This window comes from Lontra canadensis, unplaced genomic scaffold (assembly GCF_010015895.1).
Source record: "Lontra canadensis isolate GAN:19392208 unplaced genomic scaffold, GSC_riverotter_1.0 scaffold120, whole genome shotgun sequence".
In the NCBI taxonomy this organism is placed as follows: domain Eukaryota; kingdom Metazoa; phylum Chordata; class Mammalia; order Carnivora; family Mustelidae; genus Lontra; species Lontra canadensis.
Window position 1 is genome coordinate 4680054 of NW_022631114.1, and position 15468 is coordinate 4695521.

The window sequence follows — 15468 nt, forward strand, 5'->3', positions numbered from 1 at the left end:
ATCTCCTGGTCCATAGAGTCCACTTGTCCATGTGCTCAAGGCAGTCATCAAGACCCCTGGGATGTGCCAGCTTGACTCCTGGCGCACCCTCCTCGTCCCGTCTCTGAGCACGCTGTTTAGATCCCCACTAAGGAGCTGAAGACCTGCTTCCCTAACTTCCTGCTCCAAACGAAGACCACTTAAGCCCCAGAGATGGTAAAATGCCCTTTAATCCAACACTCACTTCCAAAGGGTCTCGGTGTAATTCATCTGGGGTCGTTTTCTGCTCCCACAGTTTTTATATAAACTTCCTGGTGTACAGCAGTGAGTCATCCTTGAAATTTTGAAGTGTTGTCGTAACCTCTTTTGAAAGGAAAATTACTAATATTCTTGGTAACACGCAGTAGAACGTTAAGCTCCCAAATGCTTATGTTATTTTTAATGTTGAGTGTCTGGAATAGCCATTTTAAATATTCATGGACATCAGTGTTTATTTTCTCTTAACTTTTTCTGAAATCTGTACACATTGAAGGTGTTTGTTTTATTTTGAATTTAATAGTTTTCAAATGGGAGTTTAAAAGATGCAATTTTCCTGTATAGGAACTTAAGGCCCACAGACGTATTTATATCTCAGCTAACAAAGCCGATTGGTTCAGGACTCTTCCTACTCCTCCTTCTGGCATTTAATGAAAACCCATTTCCATTTGTGAATTCTTAGGTAGAGACAGCTGTGGCGTTAAGGAGCTTGTCTATGAGGGAATGAAGGGAAAACGGATTTAGAACAGAGATACTGTCCTTGTGGGGAAGAGGGTGAGGAAGGGGAACTCCCTCCCTCGGTACCACAAGTGGTTGTCTTCTTGTCTGTCCCCACACATGGGAATTTAGTTCCAAGAATCCCATGAGTCACTCAGCTTTTTTAAAGCCATTCTGAACCCATCCCTCGCTTGGGAAAATGTTTGAGACCCTCCAGTAAGTCAGAGTTTTAAAACTTCATCTTTATTTCTTTTTGGACACTGGCAGTTTATGCCTGGTCACAAGGTATGAGTGTTGCTTACTGATAGCTGCACCTTTCTGGTCTGCTGTTTGTTCTGATATGTCCAGGCTTTATTTTGGCTAACCTCCTACAACAGTTTCATGTAAATTTTAAAGTGAGACCATGTCTACCTTCATCACTGACCCCACTCATGGGAGTAATGAACGTGCCAGAAATTTTCTTAGTGGAGTCAAAACAGACAGCAATGTGGCTTAGAAAGCAGCTAAAACCAGATGAAGACAGGCCCACTGAAGAAAAGAATCTGAGAACTTAATGTAACCTCAGCAGTAAATCTTTCCAAATGATGTCTGTCAGGATTAACAGTGGAAGTGACCGTGGGCGATCTTTGAAGCAGCCTTGGAAACCTGTTCCGCCCAGCCTGACAGTAAGGTCCACAGTCGTTACTGTGTAATGATAGCTCGGCATTTGTGTACTTTTAATTTGATGGAGTCTTAGCTACAAGATGGACTTGAGGAAGACAATTTGTAAGTTGCACGAGACTTTGTGTTTCGTTGTGCAACTGTGAGTTGTTTTCCTGGGGTCGCCCTTAAGGACAAGACCACTGTCATCTACTGGGCAGAGGCTATTTCTCAAGTAGTGGCTTTGTATTTTTTCTTTCTTTTTCTTTTTGCTGGACTGTTTGGTTTTCATGGCAGACCACTAAACATGTTTCCCTTGTGTGTCTCTCTGCCACCCGCCCCTCCCCCCACTGTCCCCAGGATGATGAGGATGACAATGCGGGCACAGAGATGAAGATCCTCCGGGGACACTGTGGACCAGTATACAGCACCAGGTTCCTTGCAGACAGCTCAGGGTTGCTCTCTTGTTCTGAAGACATGTCCATTAGGTACTGGGACCTCGGCAGTTTCACCAACACTGTGTTGTACCAAGGACATGCCTACCCTGTGTGGGACCTGGACATTAGCCCGTATAGCCTGTACTTTGCCAGCGGGTCCCATGACCGCACCGCAAGGCTGTGGTCATTTGATCGGACGTACCCGCTGAGGATATATGCCGGACACCTGGCAGATGTAGACTGTGTCAAATTCCACCCTAATTCAAACTACTTAGCCACGGGCTCGACCGACAAGACTGTCCGGCTGTGGAGCGCTCAACAGGGCAACTCAGTGAGGCTCTTCACGGGCCACCGTGGCCCTGTGCTCTCTCTCGCCTTCTCTCCCAACGGTAAGTACTTGGCATCAGCCGGCGAGGACCAGCGGCTGAAGCTATGGGACTTGGCCTCTGGGACCCTTTATAAAGAACTGAGGGGCCACACGGACAATATCACCAGCCTCACCTTCAGCCCGGACAGCAGCCTGATCGCGTCCGCGTCCATGGACAATTCCGTGCGCGTCTGGGACATCAGGAACACGCACTGCAGTGCACCTGCGGACGGCTCCTCGGGCGAACTCGTGGGCGTGTACACCGGGCAGATGAGCAACGTGCTGAGCGTGCAGTTCATGGCCTGCAACCTCCTTCTAGTGACTGGAATCACACAAGAGAATCAGGAACATTAAATTTTTTTTTTTAATCTTTTGTCGTAAGGGACTGGGGCAGTCGTGGAAAGCCTCCGGGCTGCCAGTCTTAGGACACATTGAGATCGAATCACTGACTGACTGTGAAAGACTCCCTGCTTCTCCCCCCCACCCCCTGCTCCCCCCAGCCCCGCCTCCATCCCATGCAAACATCCTGAGCTCGTCACCCCTTCGCTCGCTGTCCCCCCGCCCCCCCATAATGTCGAAGGACCGGAGGGGGAAGGTGCTGTGATTGGACGTGAGACGGAGAAGGAAGAGGCTCCAGAGGTCAGACTGCGAGTTCCCACAAAGATCCCGCCTGTGTCCTCGTGTGAGCACCTTTGTGTCTCTGTCTCATTTTCCCGTGCGTAAGAGATGCTGCTTACCTCGCCGCCGGGTGCTGCGTTTGGGTCCGAGGATGGTTGTAGGGCACCCTTACGAGGAGCGGTGCCACCTGCTCATGGCTGCTCCGTCGGCCGGTGCAGGGGGCTCTTTACTGGTGTAGGAAGGCAGGGCTGGGAACTAGGACGAGGGGCAGGGGTCATCCTGGCAAAAAGTCTCTCCTTTTCCGTAATTACAGAGAACCAGGATTTTTTATTATTATAATTATAATTATTATTATTATTGAGAAGAGGAAACCTAGCACTGGCAGAGGGGCCTTCTCTGCTCTCATCTTTCAGGTTTTACTCCTGGCACTGGCTGTGATACTTGGAATCTTGAGGTTCAGGGAATTCAGAGAATTGGGTAGCACAGTGTTTGGGGAGAAAGGGAAACTTTCTGGGTGATGGAAGGATCACTCCAGCTGACATGTCTAGAAGTGGGGCGGGTGGGGGGAGGGTTGGTTTGAGAAAGTCCTGGGCTCCCGCAGTGATGGTGGGAGAGGAAGAGGTTCCTCACGGCTGCACTTGTATGAACAGTTCTCTCCCCCGAAAGGACAGATGGTGGTAAAGAAATGAAAAGGATTGGAAGCGATAAGTCAAAAGATAGAATTAGAAGATGTGAAATTTCCAAATGCCCATTTATTTGGAGGTGCGAGGCTCTCTCAACGTCTTTTCCTCCTGCCATCATTGGCTCCCACCTCCTGCATTGCAATAGCGGTTTAACGAACACTTTGTGAAACAAATCGTAAGTACATATGCACGCATCCAAAACTGTGCTTTGAGGATAAAGCGAGTTCAAATTCATGGAAAAAAGGATTAAATATTTCTGTTTTCTGAAAAGAGTTATTTTGTATTTTGTTTTCTATTAAAATGTATTTAGTTTCCAAAAAAAGAAAAAAATAGTGTTGTCATCTCATTTAACCCGTGAGGACAGGCGGGTGTGTGGCCTCTCCTGGGGTGACGTGCAGCCCACCTCTCTTGGGGATAATAGCCAATCATGTCAGCCAGACTGGCCCCAACTCAGGGGCACTCCCACCTGTTCCTGTGTTCTGTTCGGCTTACTTTGAATTGTGATTCCTCTTGGCGTTCACAGGAATTATTGGTAACATTTACTACTGTTTATACATCCAAGATTGGCAGTTGCCAACAGGAGACAACATATATTTTACCATCCAGACTAATTTGGGAAGATCCCACTTCCAGTTTTCTTTAATGATCCCCATTATAAAATTTCTAAGGGGCTTAAGAACTCTGCTATGTAATTAAGTTAAACTATTTCTCAAACAATTCCAGATAAAAGATTCGTTCAAAAATTTAAATGATGCCAGAATTTTTTAAATGTACTGTGAAACAAAATTTCCTGGCAAGAACACCAAGGATTATGAGGAAATTAAAGGAAGACTCTAGAATTCTATGCAAAAAAAAAAAAAAAAAAACTTAGTTGAGCCTTAGATACTGATTAATAGGAGATGTTTCTCATTCATAAAAACTGATGTATTTGAAATATTGTAAGAAGGATCTGTTAGTGCCTCAGCCAGCTTTCCCTTTCACATAGTGTGCAGCGAAGAAGCCCAGATAGAATTCAAATGTGTTATCTACAATAAGTGAACTCTTAGGTTAAATTGTCTGGTATATTGCTAGAACCAATAAAATCCCTAAATTGGGCCGAATCATTCTCAGAAGTGAAAATACCACTGATCGTGGATGATTTGGAAAGGCTTTGTGTTTGTTTTTTAATGCAAATTTTTTTTTTTATTAAACACAAAAATGTATTAGGTTGCTCAGTCTTCAAATGACTGATCATGTATATACTTTGTCATTTGAATTCAGCCTCTTAATGTTCTTCACGTTTGGCCTCTTTTTTTGAACTAACTTTAGTGTGGGATAACTTGACTTTATAGAACGCCCCTCACAACGCTCCCAGAATCTTAGAACTATCATAAGGGATACATATGTGTGTTTATGGCCACAAGGATGCATAAGAACACACTCTTCAGGTTGCTGTCTTGCGTTTTATTTTCTCTTCAGAGCAAGTCTGTTAGGCGGACAGGGCTGGTGATACTACCATTTTGTAGATGAATTAGCCAAAGCCCAGAGAAGCTCTATTATCTATACACAACGTGGAATGGTCCCACAGCTTCAATGTGTTACGTAGAAGCTCTACATTCAGTATCCTCAAGTTCTAGCTGGAGGATACAGCCCTGATGATAGAAAAACCTTTTTTTATTTTTTATTTTTTTAAAGATTTATTTATTTATTTATTTATTTGACAGAGTTTGAGTGCAAGTAGGGGGAGTGGCAGGCAGAGGGAGAGAGAAGCAGACTCCACGCTAGCAGGAAGCCCGATGCAGGGCTCGATCCCAGGACTCTGGGATCATGACCTGAGCCAAAGGCAGACACTTAACTATGGAGCCATCAAGGCGCTCCAGAAAAACCTTTTTTTGGGGGGGGAGCAACAACCTCCAAAAAGGAAATATGAATATATCATATATATATATATATATATATATATATATATATATATATAGTGCTTATTATCTACCAGAAATCATTCCATGAGCTTTATGAAAATTAACTTTTTATCTCCATAACAACCCTGTGAGATAAATGCCATTTTTGTCTGCATTTTGAAGACGAGGATTCTAAGGCCCTGTTGGAGTAAGTCATTTTGCCAGAGGGTCACAGAGCTTGTAAACGATGAAGCCAGAACTCATAAACGATGAAGCCAGAATGTCCATCTGGGACGAGTGGCTCCAGAGTTCATGTCCTTCCCCAGGCTCTTGTCTCCCCTCATTCCCACAGTACCAGGTAAAGAGTGACCTGAGGTTACTAGTAACTAAAGGTTCCTGGCAATAGTTACAAGACTCATGCTTCCCTTTGCCAGATAAGTCAGCAGCATCTAGCAGGATCAGAACTGGCAGTGAGAACAAACTTAAACAATATATGATTAAAAGAAACTTGAAAATATTCAATTATTATGAACCACAATGATAAATCCCTGCAATGGTGCAGGAAAAAAAGCAAAAACAAAAACAAAACAGAAAAAACAAACCTCTTGAAATTCCGTAGGCTGATAGGCTCAGAAAAATCTGACTGTAATTTCAATGTAGCAGTACGCTGGCCAAAAGAAAGAGAACGTTGAGACAAAGGAAAGTAAGAAATAGGAATGAAATGGGAATCACTTTGAAATTTTTTTATATATTCAAGATCCAGCTTCTAAGGATAGCTGTGATTACTAGCTTTTCATTTGTTTTATTCATATATTAAAAATGTCTTGGTTGTATTAAAAAAAATCCATTGAATATGTAGGCTTATAATTTTGCTATTACCCAGATTGGTATTTAAATACATGGATTAAAAGATTAGTCTGTACTTCAACTTGTCTTTCAGTTGCATGTTTTAGAAAAGTGTCCGTTATATCTATGCCCAGCCCACAGCAAGGATTCATATTATTGACCCCTACATAGCAACCAAATGAGTCTGAAACTGCTTTATGGTAAACAGAAAATCTTCATTATAGAATTTGAGGAATCCAGATGTTCCTTGGCAGTTTGACCCATTGAAGGACAACTTAGATACTTTCCCGTGATTCTGAAATTCCTTAAAGAGATATCTTTATATTAACTATGTATCTGTTATGATCAGACATTGTGTCAGGGGGCAGAAATGCAAGAGTAAGCAAAACTGGTTTGACTTTATAGTTTAAAGAGGGTGGCAGATATCAATCAAGTAATACCGTAAATAAACATATAATTTCAAATAGTAGGGAGTGTTACACTGGGTGCAATGAAAGAATATGCCCAGGGATCTAATTTAGATGAAGCAGTCAAGGAAGGCCTCCCTGAAGAATTAGTAATGAAGCCAGGACCTGGAAGGCAAGCAGGACTTAGCCAGGCAGAGTTCAGGGAATAATGGTCCAGACCCCATCTGGGAAAGAACCTGGTACACTCAAGTCCACAGGGGCTGAAGCAATGTGAGTAAGGAACAACAGCATGACACAAGTTTGGATAATTGCAAGGGCTTTGGGCCCCTTCAGAAGTTTGGCTTTTATCCCAGGTGGGATGGAAGCTACTGATGGGTGTACAACAGGGAAGTGATCCAGTCTAAGTTCCACCTTAATAATATCCCTGGCTGCAAGAAGACATAGACACATTTGCAGTGGACTTGCACTTCAACAGGATAACAAGGCAACATTTACTGAACCCATCTGTGCCAAGCACTGCAGGACACAGCCAACCGATGGAAGCCAGCTACCATATTGTGGGCTGCCCTATGTGGAGTGGCCCCTCAGGCAATGAACCAAAAGCAGCCTCTAACCAACAACCTGCGCAGACCCACCAACCACCACACGAGGGAGCTCGGATGCAGATCCTGCCCCAGTTCAGCCTTCAGATAAGACTACAGCCTCCTGATCAACCTTGAGACAGAGGTATCCAACTAAGTCTGCCCACATTCTTAACTGACAGAAACTGTGAGATGTCAAATGTCGTTTTAGATCACTGAGGTTTGGGGTAATTTCTTGTGTAGAGTAGATAACTAGCCCATCAGTCCTACCCCATAATCCATTCTTTTAACTGCTGCGCTATAGAAAGCGAAATAATTACTGATTAAAATTGGGAGCTGTAAGGAATAGGGATTGACGGTATGAGAGTGAGCAGGGAGGCCAATTAACATCTTTGCAGTTGTCCAGGAGAGAGATGAGGATGGTGTGGACTAGAGTGGCCACAGTGGAAATGGAGAAAAGTTGACACATCCAATGAACATGTTAGAGGTGGGTTGGCAAGACTTCAGTGGGTTGTATGGGGAGCAAAGACAGGAATCATGGATGACCCACATGTTTCTGGCATGAGCAGTTTGGTGGATAAGGTTACCATTTATTGTGATGAAAATCCTGGAGGAGGAGGAGGTTTCTGGGCAAAGATCAAGAGTGCAGGTTGGGATCTCTGAAATGTGAGGTGCATATAAGAGAACCAAGTGACAATACCAGATAGGCATTTAGATAAACACACCTGGAGTTCAGAGCAGAGGTCTACCTTGACATGCTAGTTTCAGACTTAGATTCATTAGAGTGCTTTCTGCCACTAGGGACAAAAATCTGACTCCAAGTGGTTTAAAAATAAGGTATTTTATTGGCTCACATATCAGTGTAGAGGTCAGGTGGGTTTCACGGGCAACTCACTAAGGGCCCCACTTGTGTTTTGTAACTCCACTGTGCTCTCTTCTGCGGTTGGCTTCCTCACAGCCTGACTTTTCCCATTGGGAGAGGGCTACCAACAGCAGTGAAGGCCAGATTCCTCCCTCATTCATATCCAGTAGGAATGTGAGCTTACTGCCCATTCCTCGCTCTTAAGAGCAAGGAAAAAATGTCCAGAAGTTCCAGCAAATATCTCCAACTTGCATTAGACCAGCTAATCATTGACTCTTCCCCTGACAAAGGCAAGAGTCACTAGCATGTAGTTGGAATTTGAAGCCTTCCAAATGGACGTGATTACCAAGGACAAGAGCACAGCGTAAAAAGAGATGAGGGCTCACAACTAAACCGGTATGGGTCAGAAAGGAGAAGCCAACAAAGGAAGCAAAACAGGAGAGGGCGCTGTCCCAGAAGCCGAGAGAAGAAAGTACTTCAAAATAGGAGTGGTAGGGGAGTGGCTTTGGCTGGCTGCCCAGTGAACATGCGACTCTCTATCTCAGGACTGTAAGTTGGGGCCCCACACTGGGTGGAGAGATTGCTTAAAAATGAAATCTTTAAAAAAAAAAAAAAAGTCAACTGACCTGATGCTACCAAGAATTCAAATAAAGATTGGAGAGTATCCATGACATTATAGTAGGCAGGTGGCTAACAATCTGAGCCCAGCAGTTATGGTTGAGTAACGGAAATGGAAAGGACATTGGAACGGATTGAAAAGTGGAAAGGCAATAGAAACACAAATACGGACACTTCATTTATGACAGGCGATGCATACAGAGAAGGGGGAAGAACAGGCTGTCACCACAGGGTAAGACAATTGGCAATCCATAGGGGAAAAATTAAATTGGACCCTTACCTCTCTATACACAAAAGCGGTTCCAGATGCACGAAAGAACATCCTCATGACCTTGGGATAGGAAGAAATTCCTAAAGGAAAAAAAAGCCTTATCCAAAAAGGACAAGATTGGTTAAACTCAAAATATTCATTCATCAAAAGAACCATGGAAGAACTAATGGACAGGCCCTGAATGTGGGGAGATACCAGTAATACAAGCACAACAGAGACAAGTGTCTAGAGCAACATCGTGCGGTGGGATTGGCTGTACAATGGAATGCTCTCTAGTTCTGTCCTGTCCTAGAGAGCTTTGTGTGAGGTCAGAAATGTTCTGTAGTCTCTCTCCTGTAGAAATTGTAGAAATTTCCTGTAGAAATTGCTGTAAGGGGGGACATTCTGTAGTTCTCTGCCATCCCATAAAGTAGCTACCAGCTCCATATAGCCATTGAGCATTTGAAATATGGATAGTGTAACTAAGGAACTGAATTTTCTATTAATTTATATTACCACCTGAGACTAGTGGCTAACATCTCAGACTGCAGAATTCAAAACTATATGAAAAACAAATCAGTGACGAAAAATCATAGGCAAAAGTCTTAAAGGGAAGCACTTCTTCAGAGAAGAAATCCAAAATGGCTAATAAATTAGAAATTACTCAACCTTGTATTACTCAACGCAAATTTAAAACGAGGTACTGTTAAACACCCTTCAGACTAACAACATTGTAAAAGCCCGACAATGTCAAGTGTTGGTGCATCTGGACCCTCCCACACTGGTGAGAATGTCAGTTTGTAACCTATCTGTGGATGGTGCGGTATTACATAGCTAAACTGAAGAAAGTCAAGCTCTGTTATTCCCAGCAATCCACGTCTACCAGGATACATAGAAGACAATGTCCATGACCACACTGTCTATCATTTCCCAAAGCTGGAAACAAATTAAATGTCCATGAATAGAAAGGATGACAAACTTGACCCTAAAAAAATAAACATGAGAGCTGTAAGCACCAACTTTATAGTGTTGACTGAAGAGAGAGAAAGACAAATGATTCCTACAGAATGGTTCCATTTACATAGAGCCCAAACCATCAAAACTGACCATATAGATTTTAGTATGTGTATGACGACATCAGAATTGTAGAGAGGGAAGGGTCCTGATCAGGAGGGGGTGCCAGAGTGCCAGGGATCTTCTGTTTCTTGCCTTAGGCGGTGGTCACCCCAACGTGCACTTGAGAACTTCATTAGGTGGCACAAAGAAGTTTTATTTCATTATATTTGAAACATTTCTGAAAGAATAAAAAGTTGGTGAGAAGAGGAGAGTGGGATGAGGGGAGCAGATATCTCTTGAAATCCTTAAAGGGAGGGCAGAGACCAAGACATGTGGAAGCAAGGAAGAATCCCTTAATTTGCCTGTTGCTTGGTTTGGTTTCATCATTAACTGAAGTTCCTAAAACAGGGGCTTTCAAATGTTTACACCTCAACCCATAGGAAAAATGTATTTTACATTGTGACCTAGTATGTACATACACTGGGCTTTATTAAACTAAGATTTCATTGGCTAGAAGAGGTATATTCTTCTTTGTGGCATTTAGTTTTGCTGTCATCAAATGTGGAGCAATGCTTTCTTATCGCTTAGAAGTTTTATGTTTATTTAGAACTTTAAATTTATGTTTATTTTAAAACTTTTAGACTTACATAGTTTTTCTCCCATGAGTGAAATACATTGGTATTGTGGTCCAAAAACCTCTTTACCTTGAATTCAGCTTTTTGAGCCAATCATCAATATCTAAATTCTCCCCTCTGTGCCCTTGAATAAATGTTGGATGAAGCATCTTAAAAGAGGGCACCACTGGGGTGCCTGGGTAGCTCAGTTCATTGAACATCCAACTCCTGATTTCAGCTCAAGTCCTGATCTTGGGGTCCTGGGATCAAGCCCTGCATCAGGCTCCATGCTCAGCATGGAGTCTGTTTAGGATTCTCTCTCCCTCTCTGCTGCCTCTCTTGCTCCTGCACACTCTATCACTCTCTCCCTCTCCTTCCTCTTCCTTCCGCCTCTCCCTCTCTCTTTCAAATAAATAAATAAATAAATAAATAAATAAATAAATAGTGCTTAAGGGGGGAAAAAAAGAGGGTACCACCATTGTTTCCAGGATTTTCTTCCAGGATATTCTTCAAGGTTTGACGTTGGCACCTTCTTTGTCTTAGGGGTCAACAGAAGGCTTTCCCAAAACAACCAAACCTTAACTGTCCTTCCTTAACTGTCCTCAAATAGTTTGCTGATGGAAATAAGGAGTAATCACAGTGATGTAGTCCTGGCACTTGGACAAACTAACAACCCACTTCACGTGTCACAAGGACCACCTGGCTGAGAGCCCCTATAAAGTGTCATCCACTTGTAAGTCCTATCCTCTCTTGATGCCAGAAATGTTCCAAAAAAAGGTTTTAAATTAAATCTTAGACTTGAGATTTAAATCTAAATCTTATGCTCACTATGCTTATAAAATTTCTATATGTGATATACTGTGATATATAAATTTTAATATTCATAATAATTTTTTAAATTAATCATTTTAACCTACTGATTAATTTCACAGCCCCCTAATGTGGCCATTACATGGGAACTGGACAGCACTGCTCTGGGGCCCTCTGAATGCTGGGGAGGGGGGTCTAGATTGGGGAGAAGGAAGAACAAGTCGTGTTGCTCATGGAGACAAGTAAGTAGAAGGGCTAGGGTCAGTAGTCCTAGGTACAGGCCCTTCCCCAGTGTTTACAAGTGGGGAGAAAGGAAGGAAAAGGAGAGGAAGGGAGGTTGTAAATAAAATGAATGAGCTTATGAGCCAAAATGATTTATTTTGGTTCACTCGGATTTATATTTTTGCATTAGGTTTTGTTCAAAACACTCAGCTTTGACAGAGATATGATAACCAACGTAAGCTGCTTAGCCACTCTAAACCTGAAATTGTTTTTTGAAAACACAAAGAAGGGGGGAAAAAAATCAGAGAGTTCCATTAATGCTGGCTATTTTGTCTGGGTACAATCCCAGTAATTGTGACCACTTCAGCCTGGTCTTGATGGTCCCATAGCCTAGCAGCGTTGCTCTCAATCTGGCCTTCTGGAGACATAGAAAGATGTGTAGTTTTCTCCCTCCAGCAGTGGGGACACTGAATTCAAATGCTATGAAATGCACGTACCTGTCAGAAAGCAGTATGGGTTTTTTTGGGGGGTGGGGGTGGAGGGAAAGAAGGGCATTTTAGTTGCCTTGTTTACCTTGAGCTGGTGGAGGGGAGACAGCCCAGGGTTTATTTGTAGACTGTGGAACACTGTGGCCTAAGGAGACGAGGCGTGCTGTTGATGGCCAGCTGCAGTGAGGTGTGCCGTGGCTGCGGCTAAGCATCTTGGCCTCTCTGAGCCTGTTTCCATTGCGAATGTGGGAAAAAAAAGAATTAAAGTACCATTTAAGACAGCTAAATTTTCATAGTCAAATGGTGCCATAATATATACTTAGCAATATGAACCGGAAAACCTAATTTGGTAAAATATCTCTTACCAAAAATATGCAAAAGCAAATACATTTGCCTAGAGAAATCAAAGGTAAAATCGAAAGGTCACCTAGGCTCGATGAAAATCGATCGTGTCAATAGCTGCACGACTCTTAGAATACGCTAAATCCCTGGGTTGTGTACTTTAAGTGGGTGAGCTTTAGGGTAGGTGAGTTCAATCTCAATAGAGCTGTTGCTGAAAAAAGAAAAATTTCCAAAGATATGATATTGCCTCCAAATAATGTAACTCACCTAAAACTGGGCCTCACATGCTCACTGCATGAGTGAGTAAATGAGTGCAGAGCTCCAGGTAGCTGCGTAGTCACAGGAGGGAACAACAGGCCTCCTTCCGCCCTTGAGAAAATGCCAGCTCGACTCCCTGCAGAACCTTGAAGGCTAAACTCCACTGGAGCAGTGTCAGACATCAAGTCCACGATCAAGTTTTGTATTTTGAATTGTTCTAGTTTAAAAACAAAAACAGGGTCTATGCTTCCTGAAAGTGTCTCTGAAATTTATTTCAAACATATTTCTTGACTAAGCCGGTATTACTGGGTTGATTAATGTTTCCAAGTTTGCCTCTATCTATAAAACAAAGGTCTTACTGAACTCTACCTCTGAAACTAATAATACACTCTATATTAATTGAATTTAAATAAAATTACTTTTAAAAAACAAAGCTCAGACCTGAATTAAACCACAAGCTCTCTGATGGCTCATTGAATTTATGTTGGTAAAATCTCAGAATAAAACCATAAGTAAGTATAAGAAGAGACAAGGTACTGCAATTATTACTTGAGCTCAGAAAAATAAAATAAAGTGATTTGCAGTGCTATCAAGCTATATAATTCAGTGCTTAATCTATCTCTTAATCATCATCTTTGTTAAGGGCTAGTTATATAAAACAGAGAAGTCAAAAAACCCACCCCTTAAAAGACAGAAAACTAATGTTCCCATAACTGGAAACATTCCTCTTTTATTATAAACTTTTAATCCCTCTAAAGAATAAGATCCCTAGTTCCAATGCTACTGAGAATCTGTCATCCCCAAAGTTTTTGCAGTCTTTGGAGAGCCCCTTCCTGTCTTATCTTCCTCTCTCTTAGCCAGTTCCCATGTCATTTTCAAGCCTCATGCCTTTTCTCAACTTGCTAAGAGTTCCCAAAATACGACCATCACTCCGAATCCGACTTTAGACTGTGTGATGGGTCGGATCCTGCCACCTGAGCATGGCGCAGGGCCCGGCTCCAGCATGTGGCTCCTAGCCTGGGCTCTGAAGACTGTTCTCAGCACAATGATCTGTGAGTCCTGGACAGTGAGGACAGAGCTCCTTGGGCTTCCTTCCAGCGGCAGTCAGAGCACACAGAGGGCCTGCTGACTGCAGCTGGGGAGTCCTGAAATGGCTTTCTGTTTGTGTGTTGTGCCCATCCACACTGCGGTCCAAAAGCGCACCAGGGGGGCGCCTGGGTGGCTCAGTTGTTAAGCATCTGCCTTCGGCTCAGGTCGTGATCCCGGGGATCCTGGAATCGAGCCCGCACAGGCTCCCTGCTGCACGGGAAGCCTGATTCTCCCTCTCCCACTTCCCCGGCTTGAGATCCCTCTCTCGCTGTGTCTGTCTCTGCCAAATAAGTAAATAATATCTTTAAAAAAAAAAAATGCACACCAGGATGAGGACACCTGAGTCTCCCATCAGCTGCAGCCCAGCTTCCTGCCTACATCTCTCCTCTCTCTCTGCTGAGCTCTGAGCAATAGTTACACGAATTGGGGGCAGGCCAGAAGTTAATTTCTCTGCTCCTTTTCTCTATTTTTAGATGTTTCTCTCAAGGCTTTATGTTCCCATGACATTGTTCTTATAGCCAATGGTTCACACCTTCCTTTTGAAGGTCCCACAGATCTCCCCCTCCTCCCTCATCCTCTTACCTTCTTTGGGAATGATGAAGGGAGCCAGTGTCCAGACGGGATTAGCACTTAGGTGATCATCAGCACTAAGCCAAATCAAAGCTCTGATAAAATATTAAGAGACTCTTCTGGGAGATGTTCTTCTTTTGGTCTCTGGGACATTTGGAGATGGGGAGAGGAAGGGGAGTGTAGACAGAAGACTAGGATCATTATAAAGGATAATAATAAAAGCTATCACTTACAGAATACATGCTGTGTACCGGGTATCGTGCTACATGCGAGATTCCGTGAGAAATCACGGAGAAATGGTGTTCCACTACTACTTCCGTTTTCCAGTGACTCGGGAGGCCTTGTTCACAGTGGGTGCTCTAATAGCTCTAATTTGAGATGTTTGCTTGTAGGTTGAATACCAGCCTTGCTGCTTTAGATCTGCCTGCTTCTTGTCAGCATGCACAACCATTCAGGGCATTCCCATGAACAAGAATGCCATAGATCTAGCCCATTAGCAAAAAACAAGGCCTAAAATACTCCTACCAGGTCAGTCGGGGTGATGCACTGTGACGTCCTGTCCATTGATGTGCTACTCTGCAAATTCCAAGAGAATACTGTCAAGTGCGGCCCAAGAATTTTAAGATCATGTGAACTATTTCATGACACTTAGCACTACTTCAATGATGCCCTCTGACTCTGTGTAGGTAAGACCCAAACTTCTAGAAGTTGTCAGTGCTGTTGGATGTAGGGTGAATATTTCACACTTCCAGATTTGTTCAACTGGTACCTCCATTTTTCAGATAACAGAGAGGCTAGCCTTGTTAGTAGTAGGTTCTCGGACATAGGAAATGTTTGCCCCGTAACTTGAATACTAACAATGTGTGCTAAGCCCTCCTGGTAAGTCGTTTAGTTCTGTTTTGTGCTTGGTAAATGTGCCCAATTGTTCAGGAAATTCCCATGAGCATTAATGCCTTAGATCTCGCCTATTAAGGAAAAACAAATTCCTTCTCTTTCAAGTTCAGTTTATTAAAACAATGCTCAAAATCCAGTTTTGTGGCAAATGTCAACACTTCGTCTAGAACTTAACTCTATTTCTGTCGTGTTGTACACATTATCT

General features: G+C 43.1%; 1 protein-coding gene across 5 annotated transcripts in view; it reads left to right on the forward strand.

Annotated features, from left to right (window-relative positions):
• The window catches only part of TAF5L (TATA-box binding protein associated factor 5 like), a 30034-nt gene extending 26286 nt beyond the window's left edge, over positions 1 to 3748 (forward strand). For all 5 annotated transcript variants that reach the window (XM_032841157.1, XM_032841161.1, XM_032841158.1 and 2 more), the window contains exon 5: positions 1732 to 3748. In XM_032841157.1, the coding sequence (XP_032697048.1) occupies positions 1732 to 2529 (798 nt within the window). In that variant the 3' untranslated portion in view covers positions 2530 to 3748. The remainder of the gene's footprint in view (positions 1 to 1731) is intronic.
• The last annotated feature ends 11720 nt before the right edge of the window (positions 3749 to 15468 follow it).